General features: G+C 42.0%; 1 protein-coding gene across 1 annotated transcript in view; it reads left to right on the top strand.

Annotated features, from left to right (window-relative positions):
• The window catches only part of FBXO42 (F-box protein 42), a 93,863-nt gene that overhangs the window by 61,461 nt on the left and 15,023 nt on the right, over positions 1-17,379 (top strand). Inside the window, exon 4 of the mRNA XM_042994231.1 lies at positions 2,180-2,314. Within this exon, the coding sequence (XP_042850165.1) occupies positions 2,180-2,314 (135 nt within the window). The remainder of the gene's footprint in view (positions 1-2,179; positions 2,315-17,379) is intronic.

The raw sequence follows: 17,379 nt of genomic DNA, 5'->3' as shown, positions 1-17,379 counted from the left end.
AGGGTCAGAGAGAGAAGGAGAGAGAGAGAATCCCAAGCAGGTTCCCTGCTGTCAGTGAAGAGCCTGACTCAGGGCGCAAATTCACAACTGTGAGATCACGACCTGAGCCAAAATCAAGAGTCGGATGCTTAACTGACTGAGCCACCCAGGTGCCCCTTGTTATTTGCAGTTCTTAACCAATCTGAAATATGAGCATTGGAGTTTCATAGGATTTTATTTCTTAATAGATTTTCTTGTTTAGATGTGGATTTTTTTTGAGGGGGGAGGGGCAGAGGGAGAGGAAGAGAGAGAGAGAGAGAGAGAGAGAGGGAGAGAGAGAGAGAGAGGGAGAGAGAGAGGGAGGGAGGGAGAGAGAGAATCCCAAGCAGGCTCCACACCCAGCCGGGAGCCTGACGCAGGGCTCCTCTCATGAAACGAACCGGGAGATCATAACCTGACCCAAAATCAAGAGTCAGATGCTTAACCTACTGAGCCACGCAGGCGCCCCTGCGATGTGGATTTTAAAACTTATACAGATTAGAAGTTATTTGCAAAGGCAAAGAAAGTTAGTGGAAAGTGTAAGATCATTTAAATCTTCATATACTGTAGTGTGTTAATTTGAAAAGTCTGGAGCTCCATTGTTGCACAGTGTCAGAGGTCAAGATGATTTGGATCTGTGCCTTCCACTGGCTGAGATCACTGGGTGTAAGCGACTAAATACACTACTATGGTACCTCTTAACTCCTGAAGTTTTCTGACTTGGCCTTTCTGGTGCAGAGATTCCTTAAAGGGCCTATGGGGTGGGCTGATTTAAGAAAAAAAAGGAGGGTTATTCCCAGAGCTAGTACATATCACAGAGATAATTATAGCAGTAGCATTTCTCTTTTTCTGAACTTGACTAAGTGGTGCCAGAGTTCAGAAGAGATCTTAAAAACAGAGGTGTGCTAAACTGCACTAGAACTGCAAATAAGCTGACTGGTCACTGAAACCATGCACTAGTGGGTTGAATCTCTGAGTTTCTTTTCACTTTCCTCCTACTCTTATGTAAGGGGAACATCGAGAATTCTTTTTTTTCCCACCGGTATGCATGAAATGAATGGAAAGGAAAGTTTTGCTTGGCCCCCTTCCTGAGATCCGAGATGGTAAATGCAAGTCTGTAAAGAGTGGGGTCATCGTTTCCAAAGAATAGAGACTAAGTGAACTTTTTAGGGCAAAACAAGGTGGTAGTGCCTCTCCTCTAGACTTTGGCTGTGGTCCTTCTGGTTTTGGAGGTACAGCCCAGCCCCTCTCACAGTCCTTACCCCTTTTCTTTGGAATGGTGTCTGTCGGTGAGGAGTGTATAATCATCTGATTGAAAAGGCTCTTCTCAGAGACCTTGATGCTTTTTAAATGTTACTTCACTGGTTTTCTGTGTAGCACCGAGCAGCCTGTCTTGGTGGCTTTCTGATGCACCTTGGTGGCTTTCGGCTTAACGACCTCCATGCTGTTCTCTCCGTAGCTTGGGGACCGTCCTACTTCTGAGATCCCCGAGATACATTGATCTTCATGTGTGGTTACTTCATGGCATCGATTAAAATGGTTTTCTGTCATTCTCTTCATGTAAAGATGTGTTTATTAGTTTGTGCTTCAGGTTTCATTTGAAAACAAAAGCAATAATAGGAGGGCTGGAGGAGAGAAACAGGAGGACAGTGCATCCATTAGCACTGGCTCTCTCTGCCTAGCCCTAGAGGGTGAGGATGCAGAGTTAGGTTAATTGTGCAGCTGTACTGAAATTTTACCCATTGAGCACCCATAATCTGAATTCTTGTGTGCTCTTGCTGGAATTATACGGTCTTATTTAATGGTGACATTGTCAATTTGCTCAGTGTTCTCAGAAATGATATTTCTATAGCTTTCCTCTGAGCTTTCTTTTACTTTATTTTTTAAGTTTATCTGTTTTGCATAACCTCCACACCCCCCACTGAGCCCAGACTCACGAGATCAAGAGTCAGCCAGGCGCCCCTTGCTGGACCTTATTTTAAAGAATAATATGATATTAACCAATCTGAAGACAAGAGGCTGGTTCTAGAAAGTTGGTACCTGGCCACAGAGTCGCCGAATGGCTGAAATTATTGATCTTTGAAAGACAAGTGTTATAGTTAAGGTGTCAGAGGGGCTTCAGTATTGAACATCAGTTATGCTCTTATTGTTTTCTTTCTAGGTGCGTGCTATTATGATGCTAATCAATCTATGTACGTGTTTGGAGGCTGTACCCAGAGCAGCTGCAATGCTGCTTTTAATGACCTCTGGAGACTTGACCTAAATAGCAAAGAGTGGATCCGACCTTTGGCTTCAGGTAAGAGCTAAAGTGCTGATGTTTGCCTTCTCACCAGGTAACTCCCTTTGCATGGAAATTCTATCTGCTCTGTTTTGGTGTTGGTCTCTGGTACTAGGGTCCCAGGTCAAATCTGTGTAAATGCTAAAAGTAATGTGTTTGTATAAGGTCTTTGAATTAAAAAAATTATACTTTATTACTAGTATTGGTGCCCTGCCAGAATTGTACTACTGTGTGAATTCATTTGTGTGGTTTTCTCAAGTCCTTGCACTGGTGTGATGTGCCTTTTGGTATGAAGTTGAAGTAAGCAGAAACACAGCATCGTGAGAACGGTAGTTCACTGACAGAAGCTGTTGTTCCAGGGCTGAGATCTCTGAATATCTTTGTTGTTGCCAGCTCAGACATTTGGGGAGTGTATGGAACATGCCTCTGCTGGTTACTCTTAACGACTCAGGAATGTGGGAAGATTCTCCAGTAGATACATTCCTGCATAGTCCCACTATGCCGAAATTCTGGCAGAAAGAAACTAGATTATTTTCTTTAAAAATTTTTTTTTTGTTTTAAATGTTTATTCATTTTTGAGAGACAGAGCACGAGTGGGGGAGGGGCAGAGAGAGAGGGAGACACAGAATCCAAAGCAGGCTCCAGGCTCTGAGCCGTCAGCACAGAGCCCGACGTGGGGCTTGAACTCATGAACCATCAGATCATGACCTGAGCCGAAGTCAGACACTTAACCAAAGGAGCCACCCAGGAGCCTGATTATTTTCTCCTTTTTGATTTAACCTTTCGGGGATTTGTTTTTGCACTCTTGAGGCAGGACAGTTTGAAAAGGCACAGCCGTAAGACCGAAGGGGCTGGTGTGCTGGAGAAGTAAGAGTCCACTGAGCATAGAGTACTCTGTGATTTGTTGACAAGCTTTTCCCAGACATTCGTGTGGCTTTTCAAGATTGAAATTCACTCTAGGACTAAGGAGACTCAGGTTTTCTTGGGCAGATTCCTTACTCCTTTAGGTCTTGATTTACTAGTTTGATAACTACATGGGAAGTGACTTGGTGTAGTAGAAAGAGCCTAGGCTAAGAGTGAAGAGACCTGAGTTTCATCTCCTGCCATAATAGCCAAGTCTGCATTGTCAGTGAACAGAGGACTGATTGCATCTCTCTGGGACAAATACGGAGTAGGATTAGATGATTCTGTTTTCAAATGGCTAGTTTATGCTTTTCTTTTTTTCTGGAATGACTGCTATGATTGTCTAAGCCAGGGGCTTAAAACCTTTTTTTTGGGGGGGGGGGGGGGGAGCAGTGCTTAAAACCTTTTTAAGAGAAGAAACTGTAATTTGCTTCCCCAAAGCTGTAAGCTCCTGTTCCTTCCCCTGCAATAGACAAATCTAGGAGGCAGAAGCCTACTGACAACAGGTACTCACAGGTGGGGCTGGGTTTTGTACAGATGAAATTCTTTATTAAAATCATTAGAAAGAAGACCAAGTGTTAATCTTAAAAATTTTGGAAGTTAGTGCTATTTTAGGGCCCTCAGAATTGTGTGCTTTGGAGAGTTTCCTTTTCTAGCCCCCTGTCCCCTCTTGCACTTAGAGCAATGCTGATTAATGTTTGGAATCACAGATCTAAAATGTCCAAGATTTCTTCAGCTTCAGCATCCTGTTGCCACCGTACTTGGTGTCCAGGTCCCATTCCAGAGCAGTTTCGGCTATTCCAGTCACAAAACGCCAATACTGCCCCTTCTCTCTTGTGTAACCAAGCTCTGCGCTTCTGATACTTTGGCCTGGGGGTTGATCTTCCTTCTAGAAGTGGAGCCCCGGACTGTGGGACCTTCATGGCATACTGCTGCCTACTGTGCTTATTTCCCTAATTTCCCTCTGTAAGGTAGACGTGGGACTTTTTTTTTTTAAACCACTAAGACTCTGTTTTGAGATCCTCAAGGTAGAAGTATCAGAGAAATAACCGACTTTAAAAATACAATGGTAGACTGTTTCCTTTTGTAAAACATAGAAGCTCCTGAAGGTTCAATTTTCTAACAAAGTGTCTCAAAGAGACCGCTTGCCACTTCACTGTAATCTACAATTAGAGCCTAGTTTTCAAGGGGGGGAGACAGTTTTTTGAAATGTCTCCTTTTTTAAACAAACAAGCACTAGTTTTTAATAAAGAAGCCTGTGAGATTCTCCTTCAGGCAGAAATCCCATGGGAAGATTGCCTGAGGACATGCTTCTGTGTGCTGTCATGAGTCCCAGCCAAAATGACTTCCTCACTGAAACATCAGTGAGTCTTTCTGAACAGCACCCCGTTGTCGATACGCCTTGGTGTGCCTGACTCACCCGTTCTGGCGCACGGAGGTGGGCAGGTTGGAAAGTGACTGAGGGGAGGGTGTCAGCTGTGGAGTCCCCTCGCTTATATTTGTAAGCAGAGGGTATTTAAAGCCGTAACCTCAACAGGGTTCAGTCTTTGAAAGTGTAGCCGTGTGGAGAAGAGTAGCAGACAAGCAGTGGGGCAGTTTCATTTGGAGTGGAGAGTCTTTCTGGACGGTGCTTCTGCATCAGGTGCCTTTTTCCTTGTTTATCGGCTGCCCCTACACATGAGACAGGAGCCCTGCCACGTGGGGTGGTGTCCTAGCCAGCTCAGGCTGCCACAGCAAAATACCGCAGACGAGGGGCTTCAGCAACAGAACTTTATTTCTCACAGTTCTGAAGGCTAGGAGACTGAGATCAGGGTGCCGGTGAGGGTTGTCTTCTGGTCTTGGGGACAGCTGCCCTCTTGCTCTCTCCTCATCTGGCAGAGACAGAGTTCTGGTGTCTCGTCCTCTTCTTATAAGAGCACCAATCCCATTATAAAAGGCCTCAACTTTGTGACTTCATCTAAATCTCATTAATCTCCCAAAGGTCCTATTTCCAAAGGCCATCACACTGGGGTTGGGGCTTCAACATACGAATTTTGAGAGGACACAGTTCAGTCCATAACCATGGGAATTAACGCGACTTGCCTCTGAATCCCGGTTGTTAGTTCCTTTTGCAGTGATAGAAGCACTCCATCTAGAGGGAGTGTGGTGATGACAAATGTTAGAATGAGAACTCTTCCGGCTGAGCCAGACCTACCTATAGCTAGTGCTTCTCAGATGTTTCCAGTGAGGCGCCCCCTGCTTCCTTTTACAGCTGTCTTGTAGCCCCTCCCCTCATGAAGTGTATATCGTATCCTGTAATGGGGGAGAAACAAAAACAAGCAAGCAAATTATTACAAAGTATGGAGAAAACAAGGAATGAGCCAGAATAAGAGGGGGAGAGCTACTTTAAACAGAAGGCAACTTTTTTTTTTTTTTTTTGCTGAGATTTGAAGGATGAAGAGTGGAAAAAGCGAGGCCAGCATATGCAGAGGCCCTGGGGCAGCAAAGAATAGCACACGTAAGAGGACCCGAAAGTGGACCTTGGTGGACAGACATAGTATGCTGAGCAAGGAGCAGAGTGGCCCAGGTGGAGCTGAGATGTAAACAGGAGCTGACTTGTTCACGCTCCAGCATCTGAGAGATTTTGAGATTTTAAGCAGAGGAATATGGTCCAATTTACATTTTAAAGAACACTTTTGCTGCTACTCAGGAAATGGATTGAAGAAGGCAAGAAGACAAAGCCGAGAGAACAGCTAGGAGGCCCCCACATGGTACGGGTGAGGGGATGTAATGACTTGGACTAGAGTCCTAGGAGTAGAGGTAAAGGGAAACGGAAGAATTTGAGCTGAAACTCTGATAAAATCAACAGGACTTCTTGATGGATTGGCTGTGGGAGGGTCAGAGGGCCGGTCAAGGCTGACTTATGCTTCAGGTTTGACAGCTGGGTAGATAGAGGGCCCGTTCCCTGAAATGGACAGTAAATATTTGGAAGAAGTTTAATTTTTTTATTTCTTTACACATTTCAGTGGTGGTATCATGTAACTAGTTGTTATGAGAGTTTGATGTTTAAAGTAGAGGGCTTGACTTCCCGTAAACGACAGCACAGTCCTTCCTTTTGTTCCGTTAGTTCTACTCTCATCCTTCATTTGTTCTTGCAGCAAATATTTATGGATTTCCTACTCTGTGCCTGGCATTGTTTTAGATGCTGGGGACACATGAGTGAATAAAACAGACACAAATCCCGCTCTTGATGGAGATCAAATCCAAATGAGGGAAGACATATTTAAAATGCCAAATAACATAATATAGTATGTTAGAAGGTGATTACTGCTACTGAAGCAAAATGATAGCATGGTAAGGAGGGTCAGGAATAGGGAGGTATAACTAGGTCGATAAGGGTAGGCCTCATGGAGAAGGTAGGATTAGAACAAAGAGTTGATTGGGTACAGAAGTGAACCAAATGGATAGCTAAGTAAAAGAACATTCCAAACTGAGAATAACCAGTGCAAAGGTCTGGAGGTGGGAGTGTGCTTGGGACAGTCAAGGGGTAATGAGGAATGAGAGTGAACAAAGGAGAATGTTCTAGGAAAGGGGGTTGGACAAATAATGGACGGAAATGTGTCATACACGTAAGACCTTCAGGCTGTCGTGGGGACTTTTTCGCATTTTTTGAGTGCAATGACTGGCCATTTAGTTTTCTGAGAAGAGTGTATACGAAGACAAGTGTAAGAATGAGGAGACCAGCTAAGAAGTGGTAGCAATAATCTAGACAAGGAATGGTGACTTGGGTTAGGGTGTTAGCAGAAAGCTAACAACTGGATGGATTGAATGGAGCCAGTGGGATTTGCCCATGATGCGGATGTGGAGTGTGATAAGAGACAAGAGTCAAGGGCAGTCCTAAGGATTTTTAGCCTGGGCGTTTGAAGGAATAGTGTTGCCATTAACTGAGATGGGTAAGAAAGGCTGTGGGTGGTCAAGGTCGGCAAAGTTCAGGAGAGATGAGAAATTCAGTTTGAAACACATTACATTTGAAACACACATTGGGACGTCCAGGTGGAGTTGTGTCTGGAGTTCCAGAGAGACCTGCACGCCTGAGACAGTTGTCTAGATAACCATATGGGAGTGATTAGCATCATGGATTCCCTGGGTGAGATGACCAGGGAAGTCTGGGACATAGCTTTGTTTGGGGATCAGGGAGAGAGGGAGAAACAGCAAAAAAAAAAAAAAACTAGCAAAGGCATATCTGTGGAGGTGGGTGGGGGAAGACAGGAGAATGAGGCATCTTAGAAGCCACCAGACTTGAAAGTGTTTCTGGGAGGGGAGGAAATAGCAGCCGGGTCCTACTCAAGGGAGAGGTCAAGTCATTTGAGGACTTCGAATTGTCCTTAGGTTGAGTGAAGAGTACTTTCAATGAGTGATAAGGACGAAAGTGTATTTGGAATGGTTTCAAGACAGTGGGAAGAGAGGACTTGAAGACAGGACGTATAAACAGTGCATTCCCGTTTTTGAAGAGTTTTGCTGTAAAAGAGAGCAGAGAAACCAAGCACTAAGCGGAGGGGAATGTACATTTGAGAGGTTTGTTTTTTTAAGATGGCAGATTTTATAGCATATTCGTGCTGCTGGGAATGATCTAGAGGGAAGACTTGATGTGGATAGAGAGGAAGGATCGTTAGAGCTTGTCCTCGAGGGGTAAGAAAGGGAGAGGGCTGGCCATGGACGAGAGCATTGAGCATTTATCACAAGGAGCAGGAAGGAGCATGTGATTGCAGATGCTGGCGGATGGGGAGATGTGGGAACCGGTAGAAGTCCTGATTGCTTTATCGCTTAGATAGAATAACCGAGGGTGGAGCAGAACAGGCCATCGAACATCCTGGCGGTGAGTATGAATGTACAATTGTCTACATTGTAGTCTTTGCCAGGTGTTCTAGGAAGTTGAATCTTCCACCTTCTGGAGGTGTGCTAAGGGAACACCTTAATTCTAATCAGCCTGTGTTGATTCCCCAGCAAATGCACAGTTCTTGGGACAGGTCCTTCAAAAGACTAATGTTTAAACACTGTTTCTAAAATACCCTCTAGTCAGACGGAAGGTAATTGTGGCATCTGTTTAATGTATAATAACATTATATAAGTCACGGCCTTTTTTGGTTACTTTAAATCAAAGTAGAGATGTTCAAGTACACATTTTTGCACTTAAAATTGGAGTGTTCTGGTTTTCAGAACTTCAAGATTAGCCCACACTCATTTACAAAAGGGGAACAAATTTCAGTTTTAGAATTTTCCACAGGTAGGAGAGTTGATAGATGTTAGATAAGGATTTAAGACTCAACTTGTCTTCTCTGTTAATGAGTCCTAGAGCACAGTTGATTTTCCCACTACATTCTCCCTATAGAATCTTATTGTCCAATACATTTTTTTGCTTTTCAGTTTCTACCCTATCAATCACACATGAAATTCCAAGTGATGGCTTATGGCTCAGACCCTTTGTTTTAGAAAACACTCAGGGACAGAGATACGCAACCAGGCTACCCTTGCCACTCCTGAGCCACTTGCCTCTGAACTTAATCCTTGATCACTTGTGTATTCATTGGGCCTCGGTTTCTTCTCCGTGAAAGAGGTAGAGACAAGATCACTGCTCCTAAAAGTCACAGGTTGACAAAAGTCACTTTTGTCCAAGTAACCTGGGAAGAAGCTTACTAAAAAAAATAGATTCCTCTGCCTCATAGCAGCCTCACCTAATCTCAAGAGGTTGGGAATAGAGTGGAGGATCTCCATTTTTAAAAAAGAGAAAATATCCCTAGCTAAATTTGGAAATCCTGGATCCCTCCAAAATCTTTTGGCTTTTCTTACTGCACAATCTGTGACTTCACTTTGTTATCGCGGTCTGTTAGGTGAGTGTGTAATGCTCAAAGCTAGACTCCTAAACTGTTGTTAAGGAAGAAGGATGACTGCTCGGTGTTCTCTTAACTGCTTCTTTGTAGAAACAGCTACCTTTTACTCTGATTAGTCAGGAGTGGCCTGCTGTCTGAGGAAATGTGTATGGATGACACCCTTGAAAGCGTTTTAGGGTGGGGTGTTGGTTGTCTCAGATTCTTCAGACAAACTATCTAACCTTCAAACCGACCCAGTTAGGTTGGCACTGCTGTTATCCCCATTTTACAGATGAGGAAACTGGAGCTCAGAAAATCACCTAGTAATTTACCTAAGATCACACAGCCAATAAATGATGGAGCAGTGATTGAAACCCAAGATTTTATCTCTAAAGTCTGTGTTCTTTCTCCTCTGCCAAGCTGTGAGTAGTTTTATTTTTCTATAATTTCTTTCACGTTTTAAAAAACTTTTTAAATAGACTTATTTTAGAATAGAACAGAGTTCCCATATGCCCCACACCTAGTTTTCCCTATTGTTAACAGCTTGCGTTAGTGTAGTACATTTATGACAATTAATGAGCCAGTACTGATACATTATTATTAACTAAAGTCTGTACTTTATTCTTTTTTTTGAGAGAGAGAGAGAGAGAGAGAGAGAGAGAGACAGACAGAGTGTGAGCAGGGGAGGGGCAGAGAGAAAGGGAGGCAGAATTTGAAGCAGGCTCCAGGCTCTGAGCTGTCAGCACAGAGCCTGACGCGGGGCTTGAACCCACGGACTGTGAGATCATGATCTGAGCTGAAGTCAGACGCCCAACCGACTGAGCCACCCAGGCTCCCCAGTTCTTTTTCTTTTGTTTGTTTAATACCTTTCTTCTGTTCCAAGGTCCCATCCAAGATACATTACAGTTAGTCTTTGTGTCTCCTTAGATTCCTCTTGGCTGTGATAGTTGCTCAGACTTCCCTAGTTTGATGATCTTGACAGTTTTGAGAAGTACTGTCAGGTATTGTGTGGACTGTCCTTCGTTTTGGGTTTGTCTGATGTTTCTCTTACGGTTAGATTAGAGTTACAGGTTTTGGGGAGGAACACCACAGTGGTAAAATGTCCTTATCACATCCTGTTGAGGGTACATACTGTGAACATGATTTTTTTACCATTGATCTTAACCTTGATCACCTGGCTGAGACAGTGTTTATTAGATTTCTCTACTATAAAAAAAAAATTTTTTTTTTGCCCTTCCTTTAAAATTCTTTTTCCTAGTTTGTTTTTCTTTCTTTTCCTGTGATTCCCTTTATTTGTAGTTGCCCTTGGTCCTTGATACTCTATTGAATTTGGGGGAAAAACTAAACGCTCTGGCCGTTATGTCTGTGATCAGAGTCAGAAAAGGATAATGAGCAGAAGGGTATATGTCATTTGAGGAAACCTTTTCACAGCTTAGAGAATTTTCAAATATCAATATGATTTGCCTTTTCAAATTTCTTTTGGCGGGGAGCAGAATGCTGAAGACATCTTTTTTTTTGACCTAACACATCAAGATTTTTCCAGCCGTGCAGAGTCAAAAGCTCTATTGGAAATAATTTTGTTTTCATTAAGACTGTTTCCTAAACAAATAATCACATCTTCCAAAATCACTGAGTAATCTAGCAGAAAAGCTAGTTTACTTTTGGAGTTGGGCAAGAAAAAGAAAGAATATTGGTCATATCAGATGTCTGTGGGAAGGCCAGAATATCCTTAAAGCTGGAAAGTTCTGGAACTGCCCAGAGTGTTACTGTTTCTTTTACTCTGTAAATGATATCTGAAAAATGGTGCACACAGGGCTCTTGGATCCATTGATGAAGCTTTGCTGTCCTGTGTCTGGTAGAAAAGTTTAGTCTTTCCTGAGCCTGTGCTAACATGTTCAGGAAATGTCAAAACAAAGAAGGGAGTGTGGGACTGATACCTGGCACCAGGTATACCCAGAACAGCTAACCAGGAGAGTGTGTTCTGGAAAAGATCACCCAGTCCTTCCCTTGGCTTAGGTCCCAGGTGTCAGTATTGACATTGAAATAGCTGGATGTGGAATTTTTTTAAATAACTTATTAGTGTGTTCAAAGGCGTTAGATTCTGCTTTGTAGTGTTGTTTTGAATCTAAACACTTTATACATTTTTAAAACTTACCATTATGTTCTGAGAATGCCAGTTCTGTGGAGATGAGAGAGAGGTAGATGCCTATCAACTGGTAAATATTGGACCATATTTAACAAGAGGACTTTCAAATACAATCCAAGCTTCTTCTTTTCTCTGTGCTAAAAACTGATCATTGACCTCACTGTTTTAATATTTTCTTTATGAATGAGAAGGCCCAACTAATTTTACCTATGGATCTTTGTTTGTTTTTTAATTTTTAAAAAATGTTTATTTATTTTTTAGAGGGAGAGAAAGAGTATTAGCAGGGAAAAGACAGAGAGAGGGAGACACAGAATGCAAAGCATGCTGTAGGCTCTAGGCTGTAGGCTCAGCACAGAGCCCAGTGTGGGGCTTGAACTCATGAACTGCGAGATCATGACCTGAGCCAAAGTCGGACACTTAACCAACTGAGCTTCCCAGGTGCCCCTTTTTAAAAAAATTTTTTTAATGTTTATTTTTGAAAGAGGGGGACAGAGGCTCTGTGCTGACAACAGAGGCCCCAATGTGGGGCCCAGACTCACAACCATGAGATCATGATCTGAGCTGAAGTCGGATACTCCACTAACTGAGCCACCCAGGCGCCCCGGATCTTTTCTTGATTATTTAATGTCTTGATTGCCAAAATGTATTAAAATCTGTCCATGTTGAAAATTCTGCATCCTTTCACTTTTATTTACTTGGTCCAGCTCATGAGTTTTTCTGTCCTTTCTTAAAACTCTATAAACATTTTCTTATATTTTATTTTATTTTATTTTATTTTATTTTATTTTATTTATTGTATTTATTTATTTTTTAAATTTAAGTTTATTTATTTATTTTGAGAGAGACAGAGAGAGCAGGGGACAGGCAGAGAAAAAGAGAGAGAGAATCCCAAGCTGGCTCCACACTGTCAAGCACAGAGCCAAACGTGGGGCTCAAACCCACAAACTATGAGGTCATGACCTGAGCCGAAGTTGGACGCTTAATCAACTGAGCCACCCGGACACCCCTGCCTTTTCTTATTTTAGATAGAAGTCTGAGTGTCACTGAGCATAAGCAGTGACTTTCCTTAGAATTCTGAGCCTCCATACCCGCACTGTTATCCCGTCTGCCCACCCTCTTGACAGGCAGTTTTTGGTTGCGTTTCCTGTGCAGTGAGACTCTCAGACCATCTAGTGTTTGTTTTTCTCAGGTATCCACATAACCACCCCCCACCAATAGCACTTGGTGTTTTATGAGCACAGTAGACTTCATTTTGTATGATGCTTTATCCCTATCTCCAGTGCTATTCAGATTTCTTAATTTTATTTTGTGTCCTGAGTGAAATTGCAGAAGGCTAATCTTATGTGGGGGAACACAAAAGATACTGTGCTAGACTCATTTCTGACTCCTTCCCCATGACACTGTTGGCTTCTAGGAAACTCGGCAGTGCCTTGCACCAGCTCATGCCCTGGTGCTTATTATTTGGCTCTTTATTCTCTGTACAGTCAGGATTGGGCTGGTTTTTCAAGTTTTTCAGTTCTTGTGACCTTGAGGAGATTTTGTAAAGAATCTGCAGGGTGGTTGGTCTTCTAGGTGGGTGAGAATTGTGATTGGTCATTTATTAATTTGAAATATCAACTTAGGTTCTTAGAGACTACTTTAACTTTTCAAAACTTAGAAGCTACCTCTCATCTCCTTTTTGGGAAATGAACTCTTGAAATACTGCTTTAATTAATTCTACTTTTTCAAACAAGCAGCGTGCCTGATAATTTCCTCTGTTCCGTAATTCTCTCTAGGAGTGATTATGGGCTATTTTATATTTGATTTGTCGGCTTTTATGCTGTGTTCCTTTTTTGCCTTCTTGCCCATTTAGTAATGTTTCTGAAATTCATTGCCCAATCTTAAGTTGTTTCTTGCTGTTTTATTTACATATATGAGTTACAGCGTGGTTGCATTTTATGGAAGGAATATGTTCTCAAAGACCTCCCGTAATGAATTTTCTGGCAGTGGATTGGTCTTTCTGTTTCCTGGTAAAAGGAGTGGCTGATGCCATGTGACGGTGGTATAAACATGATTTACAGTTCACTTCATTCTATCAGCTCTGACATTAGCTAGTCTTTTTTTCTTAATACTTTATTAAAACATAATTTACATACAGTAAAATGAATAAATCTTAACTTAGATTTGTTCTCTGCACAACTCAGACTTTTTTTTTTTAATTTTTTTTTTTTAACGTTTATTTATTTTTGGGACAGAGAGAGACAGAGCATGAACGGGGGAGGGGCAAAAAGAGAGGGAGACACAGAATCGGAAACAGGCTCCAGACTCCGAGCCATCAGCCCAGAGCCCGACGCGGGGCTCGAACTCACGGACCGCGAGATCGTGACCCGAGCTGAAGTCGGACGCTTAACCGACTGAGCCACCCAGGCGCCCCTACTCAGACTTTTTAAACTGTGTATACACCCGTGTGATTATCACCCAGATCAAGAAACAAAATACTTGTCACCTCAGAAAGTTCCCTCATGCCCTTTCATGTCAATACCACTCCCCACCGAGGTAACCACCTTCTGACTTCTAAGAGACTTGAGATTCATCTTGGTCTGTTTGAGATTGATCTGTGCGGTTGCATTTATCAGGGGTTTATTCCTTTTCGTTGCTGTAACTGTTCCGTAATGTGAATATACTACTTTTTTTTTTTTTAACCTATTCTAATGTTGATGAATACTTGGGTTATTTCTGCTTTGAATATAGTTGCAGTCAACATTCTTATGTGAGTTTGTTTGTGGACATATCACTCATTTCTTACTTAAGACCTACCATGTCAACTTTAAGAAATATTCTAGGGGCGCCTAGCTGGCTCGGTCAGTAGGGCATGCAAGTCTTGATCTTGGGGTTGTAAGTTTGAGCCCCACAATGAGTGTAGAGATTACTTTTTAAAAACCTTAAAAAAAAAAATAAGACATATTCTAGATACAGTGAGTATCCCAGAGAGTTCTCTATTCACTTAATCCTGCTCTAAGTAGAAAGATCTGATGATATAACTAAGTATTATAGAGATTTGGGGGAGGAAAGACTGCTTGGCTAATAATTAAAGGTACTGCTCATAATTAGGGCCTCCCTACCTAAAATGATGGGAGGAATGTGTTGTGAGAAGGAAGGAGACTGGTTAGTAATAACATTAAGAGCTTGGTTTTTGTGCCAGGCAAACACAGGTTTGCATCAGATCTCTGTTGCTTAGTAACCGGTGACCGTAAACAGGTTATGTAACATCTCATTTGCCTCACCTTTAGAATAGAGATGGTGATATCTACCTTTCGTAGTTTTTGTTCAGATTACATGCAATACAGTATTCAGATGGAGGGAGATGTAGAATCTGATTAAGTTCAGTTTGTATATATACAGAAGTACTAGCTAGGGAGTGGAGAGTGGTCAGAAGTTATCCTCAAGTTCCCAAAGCTTGAAAAGGGATTGCCTTCATCCCTTTGTTTATTCATTTTCATGCCTTTATTTATTGAATGTTTATGCCCAGTGCTGTCCAAGCTGTGGCAGATATAGGAGTGAACAAGACACAGGTCTGTTTGGGGGGAAGACAGCCCATAAACAAATCAGCCAATACAAAGAAAATCTAATGCACTAGGAAGAAAATTAACTGGTGATGCAAGAGAGTAGACGGAGGTGTTTAAAGTAAGTTATAAACTATATCGATCCAGGACTTCTGTATGGATGGATAGATTGTTAAAGGAAATCTGATTCATGAAGAGAAAAGTAGCAAACTAATGAATTTGGATTCTGTTCACAATTTGTTACAGTTTATTTTTAAGGCCAATTGCATGTTTTTATTAAGATGACGTGCTTTTGATTAAAGCGCCTATGAAGTATCTTAAATATTTTTCTGTTTTCATAGAAGGAAGGCACCCAGCGCTCAGCACTTCCATGTACTAATCTCTGTGAAGAAGGCATAGGATGTTACTTAGCCAACTACTTTCAGTTCTTTGCAGTATGTTGCTATATTAGCTCCTTCCCGATCCCTGGACCCGTTCCTAGTTAATCTATATGAGCTGGTGATTTCTCTTGTCTCCTCTAGCCATTTGCAGTCTAGAACAACCTGGGTCTGTGGTGGTCTCAGGACAGGTGAATGAGAGCAGAGCCTTGGGGTTCCCCTAGGAAAGGAAGGAACTCTTCCTGTTTGTTTATAAAGTTCAGATGCTGGGATTTTTCCAGAACACATACTTTTCTGAGGTGGGTATACGTTATCTCCTATTGGAGAGAAGAGTGGGAAAATGTGCATAGCACAAGTCTGGGTAAAACCTCAGTCTTCCAAGGGAGAGAATATATAGATTATACCATATTTCAGTCTGGCTCTCTCCTGCCTGACTAGGATTTCCCTGTTTTGACACCAGGCCAGAAACTTTATGACTAGCAACATTGTTTTTACTTCTAAACAGAGCCACTTCAAAGAGTACCCACTCTCCTACCCCCATTAGAACTGCAATTAACAAGTTATCTGATTAAACTGACTGTGGGCCTCCTCTCTTCCAGGAGAAATTGGATCAAAAGACCACTTGAAATGGTAACAAGGAACTATTATTGGTTTTCATGCTGTTAATTTTTCGCTGATAAGTACTGCCCTATTCATCAAGTGGCCTTTCTCATGGGTTTATTTAGAAGTGAAAACAATGCCAATATGGAATTTCTTTTTTTTTTTTTTTAACGCCTGTGGTATATGCAGTCATACAGGATCTAAACTTCTGTCATGCCCATTACAAAAGTTCCTCTTGTTTTGGATGTTCCTCTTGCTTTGGATGACCCAAGGAGCGATTTTTTTAAAGATGTAGGTATAATTATAATAATGAAAATGTATGCCCTGAAGCCCAAGATCCAGACAAGCTTTTGTCTTAATATTAGTGAGTTGTTTTGATATCAATCAGTAACTTTCTGGCCATGTTACAACTGAAGAATAAAATAGGAAAAGGAAAAAAAAAAAAAAAGGCAGTGTAAGGGAGACACCCAGAAAAGTGTTTGCCCTCAGCCCTGCTGAGTTTGCTGAGCCCTGCTGAGCCACTTCTTATCCCACCTCATGAGGAATCTATAACCATTTGGTTTCCAGGATTGGATTTAGTTCAGCATTTTCATAAGAAACAGTTCCTGTCCTTTAGGATAGTATAATCTTATTGGGAGAGTCTAGATGGATAATTTCAACACAATGTGCTAAATTCTGGGATCGGGGTTCATACAGTACCCTTCCCCCTCCAGGAGGCTCTTTAGCCTAGTGTGGGAAGGGATGTGCTGGCAGAGGTCCCAAAGAAGGCCATGCCTGTGCAGAAGAATTTAGTACCGTGTTCTTTGTGAGTAACTGAAGTCTCTATTTTAGACTGAGTTTAAATAGCATACTTGACTAGAACCAAGTTCTGGAAAGCAGCATAGGGATTCTGTAGAGACTTTCCCAAAGAGCAACTTTGTATTTGTTTCCTACTTTGTTTCTGTCAAATAAGCTCCATATACTTGTATCTTCTGAGGGCATCTCTGTAAATGCAAAGACTTCTTGTAGTTACTATTGGCCTCATTGATGGTAAATTGGAAATGTTTTCATTATCGGGGAGAGACTGATTGCGTTCCAGACAGAACCCCTGTGGTCTTTCCTGGAGAACATTTTGAACAGTTAGTCTTCTAGGTGTTTACAGCCCAAGATGGACTTCACACTCAGGGATTGTAAAATGTTCTTCTCAGTTTTCCTTTTGTCTCTCCATTCCTCAAATAATAAAACCGTGAAACATGGCTTTTCTTGTTTCCATGACAGAGTATTACCTATAAAACCAACAGTTTAGAGATATAAGCAGTTAAATTATAACTCCAGTAGTTTTTCTTTAAGGAATTTCTCCCCTCCTAAGTTATCAATGCCAGCCTGTCCTCTCCTGCCCTCTAGGTTTTCTAATTCAGATGCTAATATGGTGTTCTGGGAAATGCCTCTCCAAATTATTCTTTTCCTGACCTCTGAACTCTTGCTATCAAGGTCAGTTACTTCACACACTACCATAATGACAGCTCTATCAAGCCAAAGGCTTGGTCGGCTTCCCAAGACCCAGCTTGGGTTCTGTCAGCAAAATGCATCTCCCCTACCCACTATGCACACACCAGCTCAAGGCTCCTGGCTACCACAGAGAAGAAGTAGCCACACAAAAGAGACTGAGCCATATGGCTGTTGGTCAGTC

Source organism: Panthera tigris, chromosome C1 (genome assembly GCF_018350195.1).
Source record: "Panthera tigris isolate Pti1 chromosome C1, P.tigris_Pti1_mat1.1, whole genome shotgun sequence".
NCBI lineage: Eukaryota > Metazoa > Chordata > Mammalia > Carnivora > Felidae > Panthera > Panthera tigris.
This window is presented reverse-complemented; position numbering and strand designations above follow the sequence as displayed.